Source organism: Bombina bombina, chromosome 7 (assembly GCF_027579735.1).
Source record: "Bombina bombina isolate aBomBom1 chromosome 7, aBomBom1.pri, whole genome shotgun sequence".
In the NCBI taxonomy this organism is placed as follows: Eukaryota; Metazoa; Chordata; class Amphibia; order Anura; family Bombinatoridae; genus Bombina; species Bombina bombina.
Window position 1 is genome coordinate 212300992 of NC_069505.1, and position 21529 is coordinate 212322520.

General features: G+C 40.0%; 1 protein-coding gene across 1 annotated transcript in view; it reads right to left on the bottom strand.

Moving 5' to 3' along the window:
- Window positions 1–13: 13 nt before the first annotated feature.
- The window catches only part of IPO7 (importin 7), a 112298-nt gene continuing 90782 nt past the window's right edge, over window positions 14–21529 (bottom strand). Inside the window, exons 20-25 of the mRNA XM_053720597.1 lie at window positions 15667–15762; window positions 15275–15495; window positions 14826–15031; window positions 2465–2668; window positions 1454–1570; window positions 14–1118 (exon numbers count right to left, since the gene is read on the bottom strand). Of these exons, the coding sequence (XP_053576572.1) occupies window positions 1021–1118; window positions 1454–1570; window positions 2465–2668; window positions 14826–15031; window positions 15275–15495; window positions 15667–15762 (942 nt within the window). The 3' untranslated portion in view covers window positions 14–1020. The remainder of the gene's footprint in view (window positions 1119–1453; window positions 1571–2464; window positions 2669–14825; window positions 15032–15274; window positions 15496–15666; window positions 15763–21529) is intronic.

The window sequence follows — 21529 nt, forward strand, 5'->3', positions numbered from 1 at the left end:
GACGCATGCAGGGTTTAGCCGAATTCATTTCCTTTTTTAATAGATTGCATATATAGATGTTTCATCCACACAGTTCAATCAAACTCTTTAAGAGTAGAGCTTCAGGTCCAATTTCACATGCTTCAGAAGAAATGGTTTCCATCTCAGTGCTTAACATTTACTGTTTTGTATCCAAATTCATTGAGTACATTTAGAACTTTAAGAAAGAAAAGAAAACAAAAATAAAAAGGACACAGAGGGTGTTGCCAATTGTAGCAGCAATGAAATATTACCCATTTGTACATAACCAAATTCAAGTCACAATCAGGGGGTGAATTCTCCAAGAAGTCACCAGATAAAAAACAGCTAGTTCATTTTAAATTATTCATTAGACTTGAATCTGTCCCTAGTTCATCCCTTATTCTTATGTATAAACAGCAAATAGGGTGAGCAGGATACTTTCATTATAAAAGTGCTGTTCATTTACATGTGTAGTGCTACAAGTGTTCGACATTCTACTTTAGGAACAGTCAAATATATTTGGAAATGGAAATTGCCTCAGTAAGGCTATTACATTGCCTCAATGTTACAATAAAAGAATGGTCACCCGAGGCAAGAAATATGGCAAATGCTAGTACACTAAAATTTGTAAAGTAAAATATGAATTGGCCCTCGTGTACTTTAAGATATTAAATAGTCCCGCTGTCCATATTTATGGTTTATTTTTCTGCAGAAAAACAAAGCTGCCTTCATGACATCTCCCCTCAGGCTTCAGATTTCCTCAGTGTGTTTTTGAAGCTTGGAAGCCGAGCTCTTACTACCTTCAAAGGAAAAAAATAATAAACCCTTTGCTGTCCCTGGGCCAGGTTGCACGATCAGGTCTCTCACTTTCCAGATTCCGACATATGATCGCAAAGTTATAAGTACGCTAGCGTGATCTTCAGATAACATTAACCAGTTCTGGAACCACTAGTGGGAGGAACACAAGCTTTTTTTTTCACTACAAATCAGTCACACGTTAGCAGGAAAGGAAATGAGAGCTCAATTCATTCCTGGGGCAGGGCCTCCGAAATTGAATGAACTTGGCACAACTGGAGCATTGAACTTGTAGCCACCATGTTTCTCAATCATTTTGGATTCTGCAATAAAGCAACAAAAGGTCAAGAGCATTGCAGGTGCAAACAGATCAGAACAGTTAGACAAAGAAAGCTGCAAACTAACACGGCATAGATAGAAGCATCAAGCTTAAAAAGGACATCAGAGGAAAGTGAAAGCAAAACAAACTGATATATAGCGAACGTTATGGAACTTAATGGGTACAAATCAAGTACTTTAATGTGTTACTGAGAAAAACAGCGTGTCTATATATTTATTTTTTTTAAAAAACAAATAGCGGTTATCTAAAAACTTAGACCACTTTATTTGGTTAGTAGCAGTCAAATGCACACGGTACTACTATAAGGATTAAACCTACCATGAGCTGCCTGCCTCTGATCTGCCAATGTTGCAATGTCTTGTAGCTGTTTCCCTTGTTCTTCGTTGAGTCCTTGAGTAAGCGCCTGATACCATACAGGATCACGACTTTGAAGTTCTGACACAAAAACATAATCACAACATTTATAAACTTGTCACCGTTACAAAATCAATAACTATAGTGAGAAAAAAAATTAAGCATTGGAGAATATCTGGCCCTTTATTTTTCTACTGATTTACCAAGCCTAGACCACTGATATTCTGCTACACTGAGCTGTGAAATGGTGCGCTTGAGGACCAGGTGTTATGCGCTGTGAAGTTACTCTGTGTCAGTATTGGCTGGGATCTGAGCATTGTGCACACTGTAGAGAGGTACAAGAAGGCATCAGGAGTTTCATGGCATAATGCTAGGGTTAGAGTGGCTCCAGGAAAAAAAAAGGCACAGAACATGATTACTCCCATCTGCAATGCCACTACACCACGATGAATATCCGAGTATACATGACCTAATATTGCTGAGACAAAATTTGCAGTATTGTTGCTACAGCCATTGTTTGCAGATCACTAATACTGAAGTTAGTTTCTCAGTAACCCTTTATAGACTAGAAAAGGATCTGTTTTAGAGTGCAGAGTGTTCAGGATGGCATGGAATGTCCCAACGTCGTTTGGTTTAAAAAAAAAAAAGTTGGCAATTTACTTTAATCAAATTTGCTTCATTGTCATGTTATTCTTTATTGAAGAGATACCTAGATAGGTAGTGTGCACATGTCTGAAGCACTACATGACAGGAATTAGTGCTGCCATCTAGTGCTCCAGCTAATGTATAACATTTCAAAACCGCTGCCATATAGTGCTCCAGACACGTGCACGCTCCCGCTTTTCAGCTAAAGTTGCCAAGAAAATGAACATTTTTATAATAGAAGTAAATTAGAAAGTTGTTTAAATTAGCATGCGCTATTTGAATCATTAAGAACGTTTTGGGTTACATGTTCCTTTAATAGGGGCCACTTACTTTGAAATATAGCTTTAAATATTTGATATTCATCAACAGGGGTGTCCTCGTCATCAATAAGCGTTGTATAGCCCTCTAGCGCAGTCTCTTCAGCATCATCTTCCTCCCAATCTTCATCGTCCCCATCTTCTCCAGCCTGTTTTGCTAGTAGTTCCAAGTATTCTTGCCCATCTTCATCAATGTCATCCTCGTCGCTTCCTAATTCTGAAGTAAATAAGATGGGTGAGAAAGGAGCAAATTCTGTTTTAAAGGGACAGTGTAATGTAAAATAGTTTTTCCCTTAAATGACCACAGCACTTTTCTATTTTCTGTCCATTTGGGACCAAGGCTATTTTTACATTTTTGTGGTGTTTGTGTTTAACTGTAATTTTCCTCTTACTCATTTACTGTACCCACACATACCGTTTATATACTCATTACTGTACCCACACATTATATACCGTTTTTCTTGCCATTAAATGGACTTTCTAAAGATACCAATTTTCATCATCTTATATTTTATAAATTAAATTTATAGTAAATTATGAGGGGGGGAAAAAAACCACACTTTCTAACTTTGACCCCCAAAATCTGTTACATCTACAACCACCAAAAAAACACCCATGCAGAATAGTTTCTAAATTTTGTCCTGAGTTTAGAAATACCCAATGTTTACATGTTCTTTGCTTTTTTTGCAAGTTATAGGGCAATAAATACAAGCAGCACTTTGCTATTTCCAAACACTGGAACACCGATATCTGTCAGGAATCCCTGAATAATTCTTGACATGTATATATACATTTATTAGAAGACATCCCAAAGTATTGATCTAGGCCCATTTTGGTATATTTCATGCCACCATTTCACCGCCAAATGCGATCAAATAAAAAAAACACGTTCACTTTTTCACAAACTTTAGGTTTCTCACTGAAAATATTTACAAACAGCTTGTGCAATTATGACACAAATGGTTGTAAATGCTTCTCTGGGATCCCCTTTGTTCAGAAAACATAATTTATGTAAGAACTTACCTGATAAATTCATTTCTTTCATATTAACAAGAGTCCATGAGCTAGTGACGTATGGGATATACATTCCTACCAGGAGGGGCAAAGTTTCCCAAACCTCAAAATGCCCATAAATACACCCCTCACCACACCCACAAATCAGTTTAACGAATAGCCAAGAAGTGGGGTGATAAGAAAAAAAGTGCGAAGCATATAAAATAAGGAATTGGAATAATTGTGCTTTATACAAAAAAAATCATAACCACCACAAAAAAGGGTGGGCCTCATGGACTCTTGTTAATATGAAAGAAATGAATTTATCAGGTAAGTTCTTACATAAATTATGTTTTCTTTCATGTAATTAACAAGAGTCCATGAGCTAGTGACGTATGGGATAATGACTACCCAAGATGTGGATCTTTCCACACAAGAGTCACTAGAGAGGGAGGGATAAAATAAAGACAGCCAATTCCTGCTGAAAAAAATCCACACCCAAAATAAAGTTTAACGAAAAACATAAGCAGAAGATTCAAACTGAAACCGCTGCCTGAAGAACTTTTCTACCAAAAACTGCTTCAGAAGAAGAAAATACATCAAAATGGTAGAATTTAGTAAAAGTATGCAAAGAGGACCAAGTTGCTGCTTTGCAGATCTGGTCAACCGAAGCTTCATTCCTAAACGCCCAGGAAGTAGATACTGACCTAGTAGAATGAGCTGTAATTTTCTGAGGCGGAATTTTACCCGACTCAACATAGGCAAGATGAATTAAAGATTTCAACCAAGATGCCAAAGAAATGGCAGAAGCTTTCTGGCCTTTCCTAGAACCGGAAAAGATAACAAATAGACTAGAAGTCTTACGGAAAGATTTTGTAGCTTCAACATAATATTTCAAAGCTCTAACAACATCCAAAGAATGCAACGATTTCTCCTTAGAATTCTTAGGATTAGGACATAATGAAGGAACCACAATTTCTCTACTAATGTTGTTGGAATTCACAACTTTAGGTAAAAATTCAAAAGAAGTTCGCAACACCGCCTTATCCTGATGAAAAATCAGAAAAGGAGACTCACAAGAAAGAGCAGATAATTCAGAAACTCTTCTAGCAGAAGAGATGGCCAAAAGGAACAAAACTTTCCAAGAAAGTAATTTAATGTCCAATGAATGCATAGGTTCAAACGGAGGAGCTTGAAGAGCTCCCAGAACCAAATTCAAACTCCAAGGAGGAGAAATTGACTTAATGACAGGTTTTATACGAACCAAAGCTTGTACAAAACAATGAATATCAGGAAGAATAGCAATCTTTCTGTGAAAAAGAACAGAAAGAGCGGAGATTTGTCCTTTCAAAGAACTTGCGGACAAACCCTTATCTAAACCATCCTGAAGAAACTGTAAAATTCTCGGTATTCTAAAAGAATGCCAAGAAAAATGATGAGAAAGACACCAAGAAATATAAGTCTTCCAGACTCTATAATATATCTCTCGAGATACAGATTTACGAGCCTGTAACATAGTATTAATCACGGAATCAGAGAAACCTCTTTGACCAAGAATCAAGCGTTCAATCTCCATACCTTTAAATTTAAGGATTTCAGATCCGGATGGAAAAAAGGACCTTGCGTCAGAAGGTCTGGTCTTAACGGAAGAGTACATGGTTGGCAAGATGCCATCCGGACAAGATCCGCATACCAAAACCTGTGAGGCCATGCCGGAGCTATTAGCAGAACAAACGAGCATTCCCTCAGAATCTTGGAGATTACTCTTGGAAGAAGAACTAGAGGCGGAAAGATATAGGCAGGATGATACTTCCAAGGAAGTGATAATGCATCCACTGCCTCCGCCTGAGGATCCCGGGATCTGGACAGATACCTGGGAAGTTTCTTGTTTAGATGAGAGGCCATCAGATCTATCTCTGGGAGCCCCCACATTTGAACAATCTGAAGAAATACCTCTGGGTGAAGAGACCATTCGCCCGGATGCAACGTTTGGCGACTGAGATAATCCGCTTCCCAATTGTCTACACCTGGGCAGTGGAGGCTCCTCTATAGGAGCACTTGAGCACGTGAACCCCCTGTGTGAAACCCCTGAACCCACTGACCCCTGATGAAAAAAAAAAAAAAAAAAAAATTAAAGTACAAAATTTAAAAAAAAAAATTCAATTTTTAAACCTTTTGTGCTTATTTAAATTAAAAAATCCTCCAGGCTCCACTGCAATTTTTGACTAAAAACATTTCAATTTGCTGGTTTTAATTATTTAGGCTGCCTTAGGGTTAAAGTGGAATGGTCTTTTGCCTAATACTTCTATCTATCGCACATGCTGTGCAGTGCGATACATAGAAGTATAGGCAAAAGCTCTTTCCACTTTAAAACTGCATTGACTGCAGCTCCACCTACAGGCCAGCCCATAGCCTTCTTAAAGAGCACAGCTCTTAGTGTGCGGGAGCCAGCTGTCACGTGACACTCGCACACTAAGAGCTGTGTGTGTGTGGGACTGGGAGGAGGAGCAATGTCTTGAGGGCAGAGAGCAGTGAGCAGTAAAAGAAGCCCGCATGGCAAGCCTGCTGAGCTGAGCGAGGAGCCAGGACGGAGTACCGGCTAGAGACTAATGAGACCGGGTGAGTGTAGTGAGTCAGACAGTGTGACAACTGACATCAGTAGCCATAGTCTAACAGTCTGAGTCCGGTAGATTAGTAGTAGTCTAGTACTTTAAGCTTAGGCAGGGGGCGGGCTTAAGGCTTAGGCAATAGGCAGAGACTAGAGTAGAGACTAGTTGAAAGAATGTCAAATATGGCCGGAGACTTGAAATACCAGCCTGCAAACTAAAGCTCCTTTTTATGTGTACACAGTTAAGTGAAAGGAAAAAAAGTTTTAATAATGTTTTTATAAAAAATAAAAAAAATTGTCTTTTTTATGAATAAAAAAATTCTACACCCCCCGAGCGATTGCGCAATGGAGACTGGCAGTCAGCCGTTCAGCTGCCCTCCAATTGCGCAACATGGATTGGATGCCTTGCTCATTTGTGTTTTATGCTTATGGGCTTAAAACAGCACAAGCCACGCAAAGTGTAAGAGGAGTCTCAGTCTGGCAGGGAAATGAGCGCGCTAAATTGAAGGTACTAAGTTTTGTGGTGCTGGAGCCTGGGACCTAAAAGAGGCATTGGGTTAGTTAGCTAGACTCTCATGTTGTTTACAGCTTTGCATCCTGTGACAGGATTCCTGTCAGAACTGCATTACACACTTTGCCGGCAATAGCAGTGGAGAGTCACTGGTGTCTGTACTATGTCAGGGTTAGGATTCAGCCGGACGCGGTGTTGTACAGATAAGAGGTTCAGAGTTCATTATAAATCACTAACTGTTTATATTATGTCTCTAACTGCAAACGTGGCTGTTATCTTGTCTGGGGAAGATAATTGGCTGTTTGTTTGTTTTTTCATGCAGAAGGCTGGCTGCCGTCAACTGCTCTCATTATTTAGTAAAACCTGCAGTGTGTTATTTTCTGTAGCTTAATTCCCACAGTTAGCAGTGCTGATAATGTTAAGTCCTCTGACAGCTGAGGGGTTAAACTGCAGCCATTGTAGCATCTCTCATTTATAAGTTATGAAAGAGATGCTACAATGGCTGCAGTTTAACCCCTCAGCACCCAGAGGACTTAACATATCAGCACTGCTAACTGTGGGAAGCTACAGAAAATAACACACTGCAGGTTTTACTAAATAATGAGACTAGTTAACCTGTCACAGGGCAGCAGTTTACTTGTCACTATAATTGTCTCTAGTGCATTCAAAGTTTGCTGAAAAGTTTGGCTGATTTTCTAATTTATACTGTGTTGTGTTACCTCCCTTCACCCTGTATTTCTAAGATTTTATTTTATTTTTTTTGTTAAAGATGTGATCTTTTTTCTTCCCATGTTCCTGGTAATAAGGTTAACATCCCACTCATATAGTTAGTCCTTTTGGATATGTATTCACAGTATGTGTGTGTTTTTGTATATATTTTGTAATGATTCCCTTAAATTGTTTAGGTTGTTAATAATAAGGGTGAAATCTATTTAGACAGGAGCTTTCATTGTAACAATTCTCAGGTCTTGAAGGGACACTAAACCTAAACATTTTCTTTCATGATTCAGATAGAGAATACAATTTCAAATAACACCAATTGACTTCTATTATCTAATTTGCTTTATTCTTTAGTTATCCTTTGTTGGAGAAATAGCAATGCACATGTGTGAGCCAATCACGCGAGGCATCTATGTGCATATACCAATCGGCAGCTACTGAGCATATTTAGAAGTAAATTAGAAAGTTGTTTAAAATTGCATGCTCTTTCTAAATCATGAAAGAAAAAAATTGGGTTTCATGTAATTTTAAGTAAGATGCTTAAATTGCACTTGTTTTCATGCTCAATATCTCCCAATGGGCTGTTTGATAAAATTTAGTTTTTTTTAATAGATGGATGGTTGCTCATATTTATCTAGACAACATTAATAGGAAACATTTCTTTAAAGTCTACTTATATTAAGAAACCTGATATATATAGTGCTCTATATTGCATAGCTAGACGGTCTAGCTATGCATGTTCTAGGGCTGCATTGGAAGCAGTTTCCTTCTGTTTGCAGTTTTAATTCACACCCTCTGTTTAACCTATTAGCCCTGCTGCTTGGATTCTTGCACCTGGGCCCTGTGGTTTCTAGTTACGCCTCTACAATGAATGTAGGGAATTTATAGTTTTTCAATTTAATATGCTGGATATTTATGCTTCAGGAAAGTTGTATTCTGTGTAAACTCATTTATTTTAAAAATCAAAAGTTATTAACTCAGTCAAAAAAAATGGATGACAACCTATAATAAATTTTTTTATTAACACAAATCCAATTATCGCCAATCATTTGTTACTACATTTTTAATCTGTAATTTGTGTGTGGTATGGAGGGCGCGATATAGATAAGAAGGCAATATATATAGCATTGTGTGTGTGTGTGTGTGTATATATATATATATATATATATACACACACACACATTAAAATGGGCGGAGCCATCTGAGGGACGGGGCTAGTGCTCCCCCATCTTCAAAAGTCACCAGCCGCCACTGCACCTGGGATATGAACCGCAGAGATTAGACAGGAGCTGGATTCCGCCCAAACCAAAATTCGAGATACTTCTTTCATAGCCAGAGGACTGTGAGTCCCTCCTTGATGATTGATGTATGCCACAGTTGTGACATTGTCTGTCTGAAAACAAATGAACGATTCTCTCTTCAGAAGAGGCCAAAACTGAAGAGCTCTGAAAATTGCACGGAGTTCAAAAATATTGATCGGTAATCTCACCTCCTGAGATTCCCAAACTCCTTGTGCCGTCAGAGAACCCCACACAGCTCCCCAACCTGTGAGACTTGCATCTGTTGAAATTACAGTCCAGGTCGGAAGAACAAAAGAAGCCCCCTGAATTAAACGATGGTGATCTGTCCACCACGTTAGAGAGTGTCGAACAATCGGTTTTAAAGATATTAATTGATATATCTTCGTGTAATCCCTGCACCATTGGTTCAGCATACAGAGCTGAAGAGGTCGCATGTGAAAACGAGCAAAGGGGATCGCGTCCGATGCAGCAGTCATAAGACCTAGAATTTCCATGCATAAGGCTACCGAAGGGAATGATTGAGACTGAAGGTTTCGACAAGCTGTAATCAATTTTAGACGTCTCTTGTCTGTTAAAGACAGAGTCATGGACACTGAATCTATCTGGAAACCCAGAAAGGTTACCCTTGTTTGAGGAATCAAAGAACTTTTTGGTAAATTGATCCTCCAACCATGATCTTGAAGAAACAACACAAGTCGATTCGTATGAGACTCTGCTAAATGTAAAGACTGAGCAAGTACCAAGATATCGTCCAAATAAGGAAATACCACAATACCCTGTTCTCTGATTACAGACAGAAGGGCACCGAGAATCTTTGTGAAAATTCTTGGAGCTGTAGCAAGGCCAAACGGTAGAGCCACAAATTGGTAATGCTTGTCTAGAAAAGAGAATCTCAGGAACTGATAATGATCTGGATGAATCGGAATATGCAGATATGCATCCTGTAAATCTATTGTGGACATATAATTCCCTTGCTGAACAAAAGGCAATATAGTCCTTACAGTTACCATCTTGAACGTTGGTATCCTTACATAACGATTCAATAATTTTAGATCCAGAACTGGTCTGAAGGAATTCTCCTTCTTTGGTACAATGAAGAGATTTGAATAAAACCCCATCCCCTGTTCCGGAACTGGAACTGGCATAATTACTCCAGCCAACTCTAGATCTGAAACACAAATCAGAAATGCTTGAGCTTTCACTGGATTTACTGGGACACGGGAAAGAAAAAATCTCTTTGCAGGAGGTCTCATCTTGAAACCAATTCTGTACCCTTCTGAAACAATGTTCTGAATCCAAAGATTGTGAACAGAATTGATCCAAATTTCTTTGAAAAAACGTAACCTGCCCCCTACCAGCTGAACTGGAATGAGGGCCGTACCTTCATGTGAACTTAGAAGCAGGCTTTGCCTTTCTAGCAGGCTTGGATTTATTCCAGACTGGAGATGGTTTCCAAACTGAAACTGCTCCTGAGGACGAAGGATCAGGCTTTTGTTCTTTGTTGAAACGAAAGGAACGAAAACGATTGTTAGCCCTGTTTTTACCTTTAGATTTTTTATCCTGTGGTAAAAAAGTTCCTTTCCCACCAGTAACAGTTGAAATAATAGAATCCAACTGAAAACCAAATAATTTGTTTCCCTGGAAAGAAATGGAAAGTAGAGTTGATTTAGAAGCCATATCAGCATTCCAAGTCTTAAGCCATAAAGCTCTTCTGGCTAAGATAGCCAGAGACATAAACCTAACATCAACTCTAATAATATCAAAAATGGCATCACAGATAAAATTATTAGCATGCTGGAGAAGAATAATAATATCATGAGAATCACGATTTGTTGCGCTAGAGTTTCCAACCAAAAAGTTGAAGCTGCAGCAACATCAGCCAATGATATAGCAGGTCTAAGAAGATTACCTGAACACAGATAAGCTTTTCTTAGAAAAGATTCAATTTTTCTATCTAAAGGATCTTTAAACGAAGTACCATCTGACGTAGGAATGGTAGTACGTTTAGCAAGGGTAGAAATAGCCCCATCAACTTTAGGGATTTTGTCCCAAAATTCTAACCTGTCAGGCGGAACAGGATATAATTGCTTAAAACGTTTAGAAGGAGTAAATGAATTACCCAATTTATCCCATTCTTTGGAAATTACTGCAGAAATAGCATTAGGAACAGGAAAAACTTCTGGAATAACCGCAGGAGCTTTAAAAACCTTATCCAAACGTATAGAATTAGTATCAAGAGGACTAGAATCCTCTATTTCTAAAGCAATTAGTACTTCTTTAAGTAAAGAGCGAATAAATTCCATCTTAAATAAATATGAAGATTTATCAGCATCAATCTCTGAGATAGAATCCTCTGAACCAGAAGAGTCCAAAGAATCAGAATGATGGTGTTCATTTAAAAATTCATCTGTAGAGAGAGAAGATTTAAAAGACTTTTTACGTTTACTAGAAGGAGAAATAACAGACAAAGCCTTCTTTATGGATTCAGAAACAAAATCTCTTATGTTATCAGGAACATTCTGCACCTTAGATGTTGAGGGAACTGCAACAGGCAATGGTACATTACTAAAGGAAATATTATCTGCTTTAACAAGTTTGTCATGACAATTATTACAAACAGCTGGAGGAATAGCTACCAAAAGTTTACAGCAGATACACTTAGCTTTGGTAGATCCAGCAGGCAGTGATTTTCCTGTAGTATCTTCTGGCTCAGATGCAACGTGAGACATCTTGCAATATGTAAGAGAAAAAACAACATATAAAGCAAAATAGATCAAATTCCTTATAAGACAATTTCAGGAATGGGAAAGAATGCCAAATATCAAGCTTCTAGCAACCAGAAGCAAATGAAAAATGAGACTGAAATAATGTGGAGACAAAAGCGACGCCCATATTTTTTAGCGCCAAATAAGACGCCCACATTATTTGGCGCCAAAAATGACGCCACATCCGGAACGCCGACATTTTTGGCGCAAAATAACGGCAAAAAATGACGCAACTTCCGGCGACACGTATGACGCCGGAAACGGAAAAGAATTTTTGCGCCAAAAAAGTCCACGCCAAGAATGACGCAATAAAATGAAGCATTTTCAGCCCCCGCAAGCCTAACAGCCCACAGGGAAAAAAGTCAAATTTTTGAGGTAAGAAAAATATGATAATTTAATGCATAATCCCAAATATGAAACTGACTGTCTGAAAATAAGGAAAGTTGAACATTCTGAGTCAAGGCAAATAAATGTTTGAATACATATATTTAGAACTTTATAAATAAAGTGCCCAACCATAGCTTAGAGTGTCACAGAAAATAAGACTTACTTACCCCAGGACACTCATCTACATGTTTGTAGAAAGCCAAACCAGTACTGAAACGAGAATCAGTAGAGGTAATGGTAAATATAAGAGTATATCGTCGATCTGAAAAGGGAGGTAAGAGATGAATCTCTACGACCGATAACAGAGAACCTTATGAAATAGACCCCGTAGAAGGAGATCACTGCATTCAATAGGCAATACTCTCTTCACATCCCTCTGACATTCACTGCACGCTGAGAGGAAAACCGGGCTCCAACTTGCTGCGGAGCGCATATCAACGTAGAATCTAGCACAAACTTACTTCACCACCTCCCTTGGAGGCAAAGTTTGTAAAACTGATTTGTGGGTGTGGTGAGGGGTGTATTTATGGGCATTTTGAGGTTTGGGAAACTTTGCCCCTCCTGGTAGGAATGTATATCCCATACGTCACTAGCTCATGGACTCTTGTTAATTACATGAAAGAAATAGACATATATGGCTTTGCTTTTTGGTAATCAGAAGGCCGCTGCACATCACACGTGTATTATGTCTAGCAGTGAGGGGTTTAATTAGGTAGCTTTAGTGTAGAGATCAGCCTCCCCCCTGACACATCAGACCCCCTGATCCATCCCAAACAGCTCTCATCCCTCCCCCACCCCACAAATGTCCCTGCCATCTTAAAGGGACATTATACACTCATTTTTTCTTTGCATAAATGTTTTGTAGATAATCTATATAGCCCATAAAGTTTTTTTTTTAATTAATGTATAGTTTTGCTTATTTTTAAATAACATTGCTCTGATTTTCAGACTCCTAACCAAGCCCCAAAGTTTTATGTGAATACGCTCGACTACCTACTCCAGCTTGCTCCTGTTTGTGTAAAGGGTCTTTTCATATGCAAAAGAAGGGGGAGGGGGGGAGTGTCTTATTTACCACTTGCAGTGGGCTTTCCAGCTACCTTTTCAACAGAGCCAAAGTGACAGCTTCTAAGTAAGTTTTTAAACAGTTTTATACTGGATTTTTATATCAGTATCTGTGCATATTATTCTTTATAGTAGTGTCTATTACATGCAGTTATATGAAAATGAGTGTATACTGTCCCTTTAAGTACTGGCAGAAAGCCAGTACTAAAATAAAAAAAAAAAAGGTATCTTTAAATTTAGCATATTTACATATGCTGCTGTGAAGGATCCCTCCTTAGCTCTCTAACCATCTACCTTATTGGGAGCAATCTTGGGTACTGGTACTGTTTGCCAGTAAATTAGTTTCTTTTCTTTCCTGTAGTGTAGCTCCCCCCCCCCAAAGACTACCCACCCCACATCCATTTTTATTGCACCTCCCCCCACCCCACCCCCTGAATGAATTACAGCTGTATAACATTCAAGTAGAGCTGCAACAACAACTAATCGGCATAATCGATAATAGATTATGAAAATAGTTGTCAACGAATCTCATAATAGATTAGTTGGTTTGCAATTAGTTGGTCTGTGCACAACACCAGCTGCTTCACTCCACTGAGCTCCTGCATATGGTATTGTGTTTTATGGTTAGGTCCTTAGCCTAAAGGAAGTCTACAGACGTCTACTTTTTACCTTTTCAGGACAGTATACGTTTACAACTAACCCGGGCTTATGTGCAACCCAGATATAATAGTCATCATTTGGATTGTTTATATTAAATCTGGTGATTTGGAACTATGCTTTGCATGATATAGTGCTAAGCTTGTTGTTTACACCTTGCCTCTAGATTGATGGGAGTTATTTAAATTGATGTGCACTATTATCTGTTTGCACAATTATTAGCGTATTGCTTGCTATTGCTGATTATATGTACTGTATAAATAAATTTGTAAGGCTTTGTCCTGTTATTGATATACAGTCCTTAGCGCTTTTGATTTGTTTTTTATAGTTTTTTTTATATTTTTAATAAAGTGTGATAATATGTACCAGATTCAACCTTTATAAGTATATATTCGTTATTTTTAGAGCGGACTAGATATTTTCCCTAACCTTATAGCTAGTTATTTACCATTGCATATAGATATTCAAGATATTTTTATGTTAGAATGAAGTCAAGGGCTACTTTATTGAGAGGCCCCTTGCCAAGGTAGAAAACACTTAGCATTGGTGAAGAGCTAACAAAGATAAATATCCCACTTTGGTGAAATTGGCAAAACCCTACTTATACACCTCAACAGCCTTTTCTCTGCTGCAGGAAATATAGCTGCAAACAGAGAACCAGCCTTAGCCAGAAGCATGTGGACATGTTGAGATTTTTGCATTTCAATGCAAAGTTCCTGAAAGAGTGAATAACAGAATGTTATTAGCAGTGATAGTCTAACTCTTTCTAGTTCTACCTCTTTTCAAACAGTTTGTGGTTTTGTTTGTTTAATTATAAAACTGTGCTCTGCTGCTTAAAAATTGAAGAAACAGTTGTGTTAATGTAAAGTTTTAGTCTGAACTTTATATTTGTAACACTCATTATGTGGATTTTATTTAAAACATAGAAAACTATTATTGATTGATTCCCTTTTTATACGATTAGTCGAAAAAATAATCGGCCGATTAATCGATTATGAAAATAATAGTTAGTTGCAGCCCTACATTCAAGGGGCTGAATTAACAAGCCCCGTATAGGCCCCAATGCCTCCGTTACCGCACGAACCTTCAGGCTCGCTGGAAACAGGAGTTAAGAAGCAGCGGTCTTAAGACTGCTGCTCATTAACTCGTCCACTACCTCTCAGGCGGCGGACAGCAACCAGCCCGATCGGGATAATTGACACCCCCTGCTAGCGGCCGATTGGCTGCGAATCTGCAGGGGCCGGCATTACACAAGCATTTCACAAGAAATTATTGTGCAATGATAAATGCCGACAGTGTATGCCAGACACATAAATCGGCCCCAATATATTTCCCATGTGTATAAGTAGGACAATGCTTTTATTGCATACCAGCTTCGTCGTCTTCCTCTCCATCTTCGTCATCGTCACTATCATTTTCTTGCTCTGCATGGCAGGCATAAGCTCTTTTGAGTCCATTAAACAAGAGGAGGAAAGCCGGTAAGATTTGTGAGGATATCTGATTTAACACCTGGGGCCTTTGTTCAAGATCTATAAGTGCACACAAGCCAAGTACGCATATCTTCCGATCGTGCAATCTTTAAAGAAAAAAATATTACTTGTGTAATTTAAAAGTTAACCGGTTCCCAAACAGAATACGTAGTACAAAAAAAAAATAATATAACAGTGAAAATAATCTATTTAAAACCACCACACAACAGTAGTACCCTCATAAAACAAATAGCCTTGTAAAGTAAGTAAAGGTTCAGCGTTTACTTCCACAAATTTTTTTTTTCTTTTTTTAAGAGCCCTTTAAGTAGACAGGGAGGTTTAATCCTTACCCTAGGAAGCAGTCAACATCATTGAGCCACTGTTTAATGAAGTGGTTTGTGACTGGTTCAACATTATTGGGGAAGCGAAGATTTTCAAGGGTATTTAGAAGAAGGGGAGGACTGTAGTATAAAGCAGCGATGGCAACTTGCAGGCACATTGTTCTCAGCTCACTTGTTTTCACTTCTCTAGTTAACCTCTCCAGGGCAGCCTCCACAAATAATGGTACACACTGCAACATAAACACGTGCAAGTTATTCACCAATCCCCAGTTTGATTAACTTTACATTACAACATACCCCCTATATCTTTGCATTTAATGAACCAACTCCTGAATGTATACCCAGTTTGTCCACCTATATAGAACTGGTATTGAGGAAAAACAAGCTGTTAATGGTCTCACCTGGTCAATACCACGCCCTTTACACTGCAAAATAATTACTTCCAGCAGCTTGGCTGCATGGCATTCAGCATCTTCTCCGGCAACTCCTGTAAGTACCTATGTAAATAAACAATATTACATTATTGCACAGTTTAAGAACAGCAGCTTCTAGTCCGAGGATTTGTTACTCTAGCATTTATATTGGGACAGAAATAATGCTTTTAAGCAAACACAAAACTGGTAGATAATCAAGGGTTATATAGTAAATAACTTGCTACTTGTAATATCTCCAAATATAATCATAGTCTTAAGGGGACACTCAAGTCAAAATTAAACTTTCATGAATCAGATATAGCAGCAGTTTTAAACAACTTTCCAATTTACTTCCATCAACAAAATGTGCAGTCTTTATATTTACACTTTGAGTCACCAGCTCCTACTGAACATGCGCATTCACAGAATATAAATATACATTTGTAATTGGCTGATGGCTGTCTCGATACAGGAGATGGGGAACTAGACATTATTGAAATTTGGTCACACAAAAAAAATCTACTACTTAAGTTTAGACTAAGTGCTATTACATTATCTTGTTATCATGCATTTGTTTATGCTAATGTACTGTATTTACTGGTCCTTTAAAGACATGAAGCTGAAAATGCTCACATGACAAACAATTTATGCTTACCAGATACATTCCTTTACTTCCTGGCAGGGAGTGCACAACTTTATTCATTACTGTTAGTAAATACAACACCTGGCCCCCAGGAGGAGACAGACACCCCAGCCAAAGGCTTAAATATCCCTCCCCACTAGCTCTATCCCCCAGTCATTCTGCCAAGGGAACTAGGAAAAGTAGGAGAAACATCAGGGTATAAAGGTGCCAGAAGAATTAATATAAAAAGGCAGCCGTCCACCAAAAACAAATTATGGGCGGGGTCATTGACTCCCTGCCAGGAAGGCAAGGAATTTATCTGGTAAGCATAAATTAGGTTGTCCTTCCATAAGGCAGGGAGAGTCCACAACTTCATTCCTTACTGTTGGGAAAACTATACCCAAGCTCTAGAGGACACTGAATGAATAACGGGAGCTAACAGAAAAGAGGCGGACCCTATACCGAGGGCATCATAGCCTGCAAAACTTTTCTCCCGATAGCTGCTTCAGCCGAAGCAAACATCAAACTTGTAAAATTTAGAAAAAGTGTGTAAGGAGGAACAGGTAGCCGCCTTACAAATCTGATCCATGGAGGCTTTGTTCTTAAAAGCCCAGGAGGAAGCCACTGCTAGAGTGAAATGAGCTGTTATCCTCTCAGGAGGCCGTCTTCCCGCTGTCTCATACACCAAGCGGATGACTCCTCAACCAGAAAGATAGAAGTCGTAGTAGCCTACTGCCCTCTTACGCTTCCCCGTATAGATGACAAAGAAGAAGATTGTCTGAAATCTTTAGTAGCCTGAAGATGGAACTTCAAAGCACGAACCACATCTAGATAGTGAAGCAAACATTCCTTCGCTGAAGGAGGATTAGGACACAAAGGAGGAACAACAATCTCTTGATTAATGTTACGATCATACACCACCTTAGGGAGGAACCCTAATTTAGTGTGTAAAACCACCTTATCAGCATGAAAAACCAGATTGGGGGGGGGACGACGACACATTGCAAAGCAGAAATCTCAGAAACTCTGCGTGCAGAAGCAATAGCCAACAGAAAAAGAACCTTCCAAGATAACAATTTAATGTCAACAGTATGCACAGGCTCAAAAAGGAGCCTGCTGCAAAACACCAAGAACAAGATTGAGGCTCTAAGGCAGAGCCCCAGATCTAAAAACAGGTCTGATCCTAGCCAGAGCCTTAAAGGACTGCACATCCGGAAGCTCAGGCAATCTTTTGTGCCGTAACACCGACACGGCTGATATCTGTCCCATCAGGGAACTGGCAGATAAACCCTTCGCCAGTCCATCCCGGAGAAAAGATACAATTCTGGCAACCTTAACCTTATGCCAGGAAAAGCCACGCTCTTCACACCAGTACAAGTCCTCCACACTTTATGGTAGATGCAACGAGTAACTAGCCAACACTCTCAGAAAACCCTCTCTTGGCTAAGACTAAGCATTTTATCTCCACACAGTCTCAGAGAATCTAGATTTTGATGAACGAAGGGACCCTGTATCAGCAGATCTGTGACAAGGTAATCTCCACTGAGGAGATGAGGACATCCCCACCAGATCCGCAAACCACGTCCTTCGCAGCCACAACGGAGCAATCAGAATCACTGATGCTCGCTCCTGCTTCATGCGAGCCACCACACGAGGGAGAAGCGGTAATGCAGGAAAAAGATATAGGAGTCTGAACCTCCATGGCACAAATAGGGCATCAATTCCACATGAGGATCCCTCAATCTCGACCCGTACCTGGGTAGTTTGGTATTGAGGCGGGATTCCATGAGATCTATCTCCGGCGTCCCCCACTCACTGCATAGCTCTGCAAATACTTCGGGGTGGAGAGACCATTGCCCTGGGTTAAAGGATTGCCTGCTAAGGAAGTCCGCTTCCCAGCTGTCCACACCCGGAATGTGGATCGCTGACAACATCCATGAGTATCCGCCCACTCTGAGATACTTCTCTCATCGCCAAGGAACTTCTCGTTCCCCCCTGATGGTTCATGTAGGCAACCAAGGTTATATTGTCTGATTGGAATCTGATAAACTGGGACGAACCCAGAAGGGGCCAAGTCTTCAAGGCATTGAAGATTACCCTTAGTTCCAAAATATTGATCGGAAAGGGAAGACTCCTGAGTCTACAGACCTTGTGCCTTCTTGGCACCCCAAGGTTTGCGTCCATAGTCACAATCTGCCTTGGGACAGATGATCTGGACAGAGCCACCAAGAGAGCGAGAGTCTAGACAGGTTGTCCAGCAGATCTGAATGGTCGTCGTTCCATTGTCTCAGCATGCATAGTTGTAAGGGTCTGAGATGAACTCTGGCAAAAGGAATGATGTCCATACAAGACACCATGAGTTTGATCATCTCCATACACAGCCACTGAGGGTCTAAAGGAGGCCAAGACATGCAGAAGTTCGCTTGCAACGTCTCTGATCTGCAAGGAATATTCTCATGGATACGGAGTCTATTGTTCCCAGGAAATTCACCCTTGTACTTGGAGTAAGAGAACTCTTTTCCAAGTTTATCTTCCATCCATATGATCGAAGAAGATTGATGTTCTTCCACTAGACGAAAAGATGCCTGTACCAAGATATCATCCAGGTAAGGCGCTACTGCAATACCTTGTGTTCTGGCAACGGCCAGAAGAGCCCCCAGAACCTTCGTAAATATCCTTGGAGTAGTAGCTAGGCCAAACGGAAGAGCTATGAACTGAAAGTGCTGGTCCAGAAAGGCAAACCTCAGGAAATTAAAATGTTCCCTGTGTATCGGGACATGAAGGTATGCATCCTTCAGGTCTATTGTGGTCATAAACTGTCCTTCCTGAACCAGAGGAAGGATTGACCGTATTGTCCCCATCTTGAAAGAGGGCACAAGATCAATAGGTGAGCCCAGCACCCTTTAGTAATGATTGCTTTACTGGTGCATGTGGTAAGGGGTTACTGCTTCCCCAAAACCAGTATAATATCCAAAAATTCCACAGCACCAGATAGACTTAAAAAAAAGTATGTATATCTTTATTTTCTCATCAAAAATTGTGACGTTTCAGCCCCTTTGGCCTTAATCATGCATCTTGAAAGAGGAAACACTCAGAAACTTGTTTAGGCACTTTAAGCCCAGAATTGGACAAAAAGTTCCCTCCTCCTTTGGAACCACGAAAAGGTTTGAATTAAACCCCAAACCACTTTCTGCTATAGGTACCAGGACAAATACTCAGAGAGGAGAGATCCCATACACAAACTAAGGCGGCAGCCCTCTTTTCTGGTGTTGTAGACTAACTGGAAAGTAGGAATCTGCCCCATGGTGGATAAGACTTGAATTCTATCCAGTATCCTTGAGATACAACCTTCAGGACCCAAAGGTCCTGTACATCCTGGAACCAAGCATCTTTAAAAAACAAAAACAAAAAACAAACAGACCAGTCTGCCCCCTACTTGATCCGATCCTGGATCGGGGGCCGCCCCTTCATGCCGATTAGTTCTCGGCAGGCTTCTTAGTCTGTTTGGACTTATTCCAGGAGAGAGCCGGCTTCCAAGTACTCTTGGGCTGTTCGGACTTGGATGAGGATTGCTGTTGATGTGACTTGTCAGCCCGAAAGGAAGGAAAATTAGACAGTTGCCGTTCCTTAGGCCTATCCTTATCCTGCGGTAGAAAGGCACCTTTCCCTCCGGTAACTGTAGAGATAATGGAGTCAAGCGCGGGACTGAATAAAATCTTCCCCTTAAAAGGAAGAGAAAGAAGATTTAGAAGTCATAACCACAGACCAAGACTTCAACCAGAGAGCCCAGCGGGCTAGACCCGCAAAGTCAGAAGCCTTTGCATTTATGCAAATAATCTGCATATTCGCATCACAGATGAAAGTTAGTTCTCAGTGCTTTAATTCTCTCCTGAATATCCTCCAGTGGAGTCAACCTCAATTAGCTCCGACAGTGTCGCACCAGTAGGTAGCTGCTCCAGCAACTGTGGCTACCGCTGTCGCCGGTTGAAATAAAAACCTTGTATGTTGAAACATCTTCCTCAGAAAAGGTTTCCATTTTCTTATCCATAGGCTCTGTAAAAGAAGAACTATCCTCCAGAGGGATAGTAGTATGCTTATCCAGTGTAGAGATAGCACCATCAACCTTAGGTATGGAGCCCCACAAATCTAATTCAGAGTCAGGGACCGGGAATAATTTTTTTTAAAAGTAGACAAGGGGGAAAAGAAGTTCCTACTTTTTCCCATTCGTTAATGTTCACCATCTTAACGGTCACAGGAAAGGTCAGAGGGACCTTCCCATCTTCATAAACCCTGTCTAATTTAGGGATCTTAGGTTCCTCAGGGAGTGTAAGCCTCTGGAACCTCTAGCGTAGACAGAACCTCCTTTAGATTTAAAATTGAGCATCCGCTAAAGGAGGTTTAGAAACTGAAGTCTCCGACTCAAAGTTCACCCTCTGAAGCTACAGAGGTTAACTCATCCTCAGGGCAGCAGACACCACAGATTGTAACTGCACAGCAAAATCCGCTGGAAAAATGCCCCCTCCAGATGGAGGATTAGTTAAGCTGCGGGGAACTGCATGTAGAGCGGGTAATGTAGAAAGGGTAGTAATTTCTCGGGACACAGATTCCTGAGAAGTAGACTCAGAAAGGCTAATAGCGCTATGAGTATTAGCAGGCTTGTCTCCATTCTTAGACTTTATAACAGTGTTTAGGCAAATGGAACAAAATTAAGCAGGGGGGCAAACCACAGCCTCCTCACAATATAAACAGGAATTATTAATCAGTACAGAAGGAGCGGAACCTTCTAATGTAGTATAAGAGTCCTCCATAGCTTTGTATATACCCACAGAAGGACAAACAAAGAAAAACCACTTATTTCAAAAAGTGCACCTTAATATTTCCTATGGCTAGGGCACTCACCACCTCCTAGACCAAGACAGCTAACAGTGAAAACGCTAAAGTGACGAAAGGCAAAGAATGACTGGGGGGATAGGGGAAATGGGAGGGATATTTAAGCCTTTGGCTGGGGTGTGTTTGCCCCCTCCTGGTGGCCAGGTGTTGTATTTCCCAACAGTAAGGAATTAAGTTGTGTACTATCCCTGCCTTATGGAAGGAAATGCTTTTTTTGAAAAGGAAAAAAACAAAACCCGTTTTAAATAAAATAAATAAAAAAACTAATGCAGCTTTTGAGCAAGTGTCTATAGTCTTAGTAAGCTGACCAGAAGAACAAGCTTCTTATGGTTGGCAAAA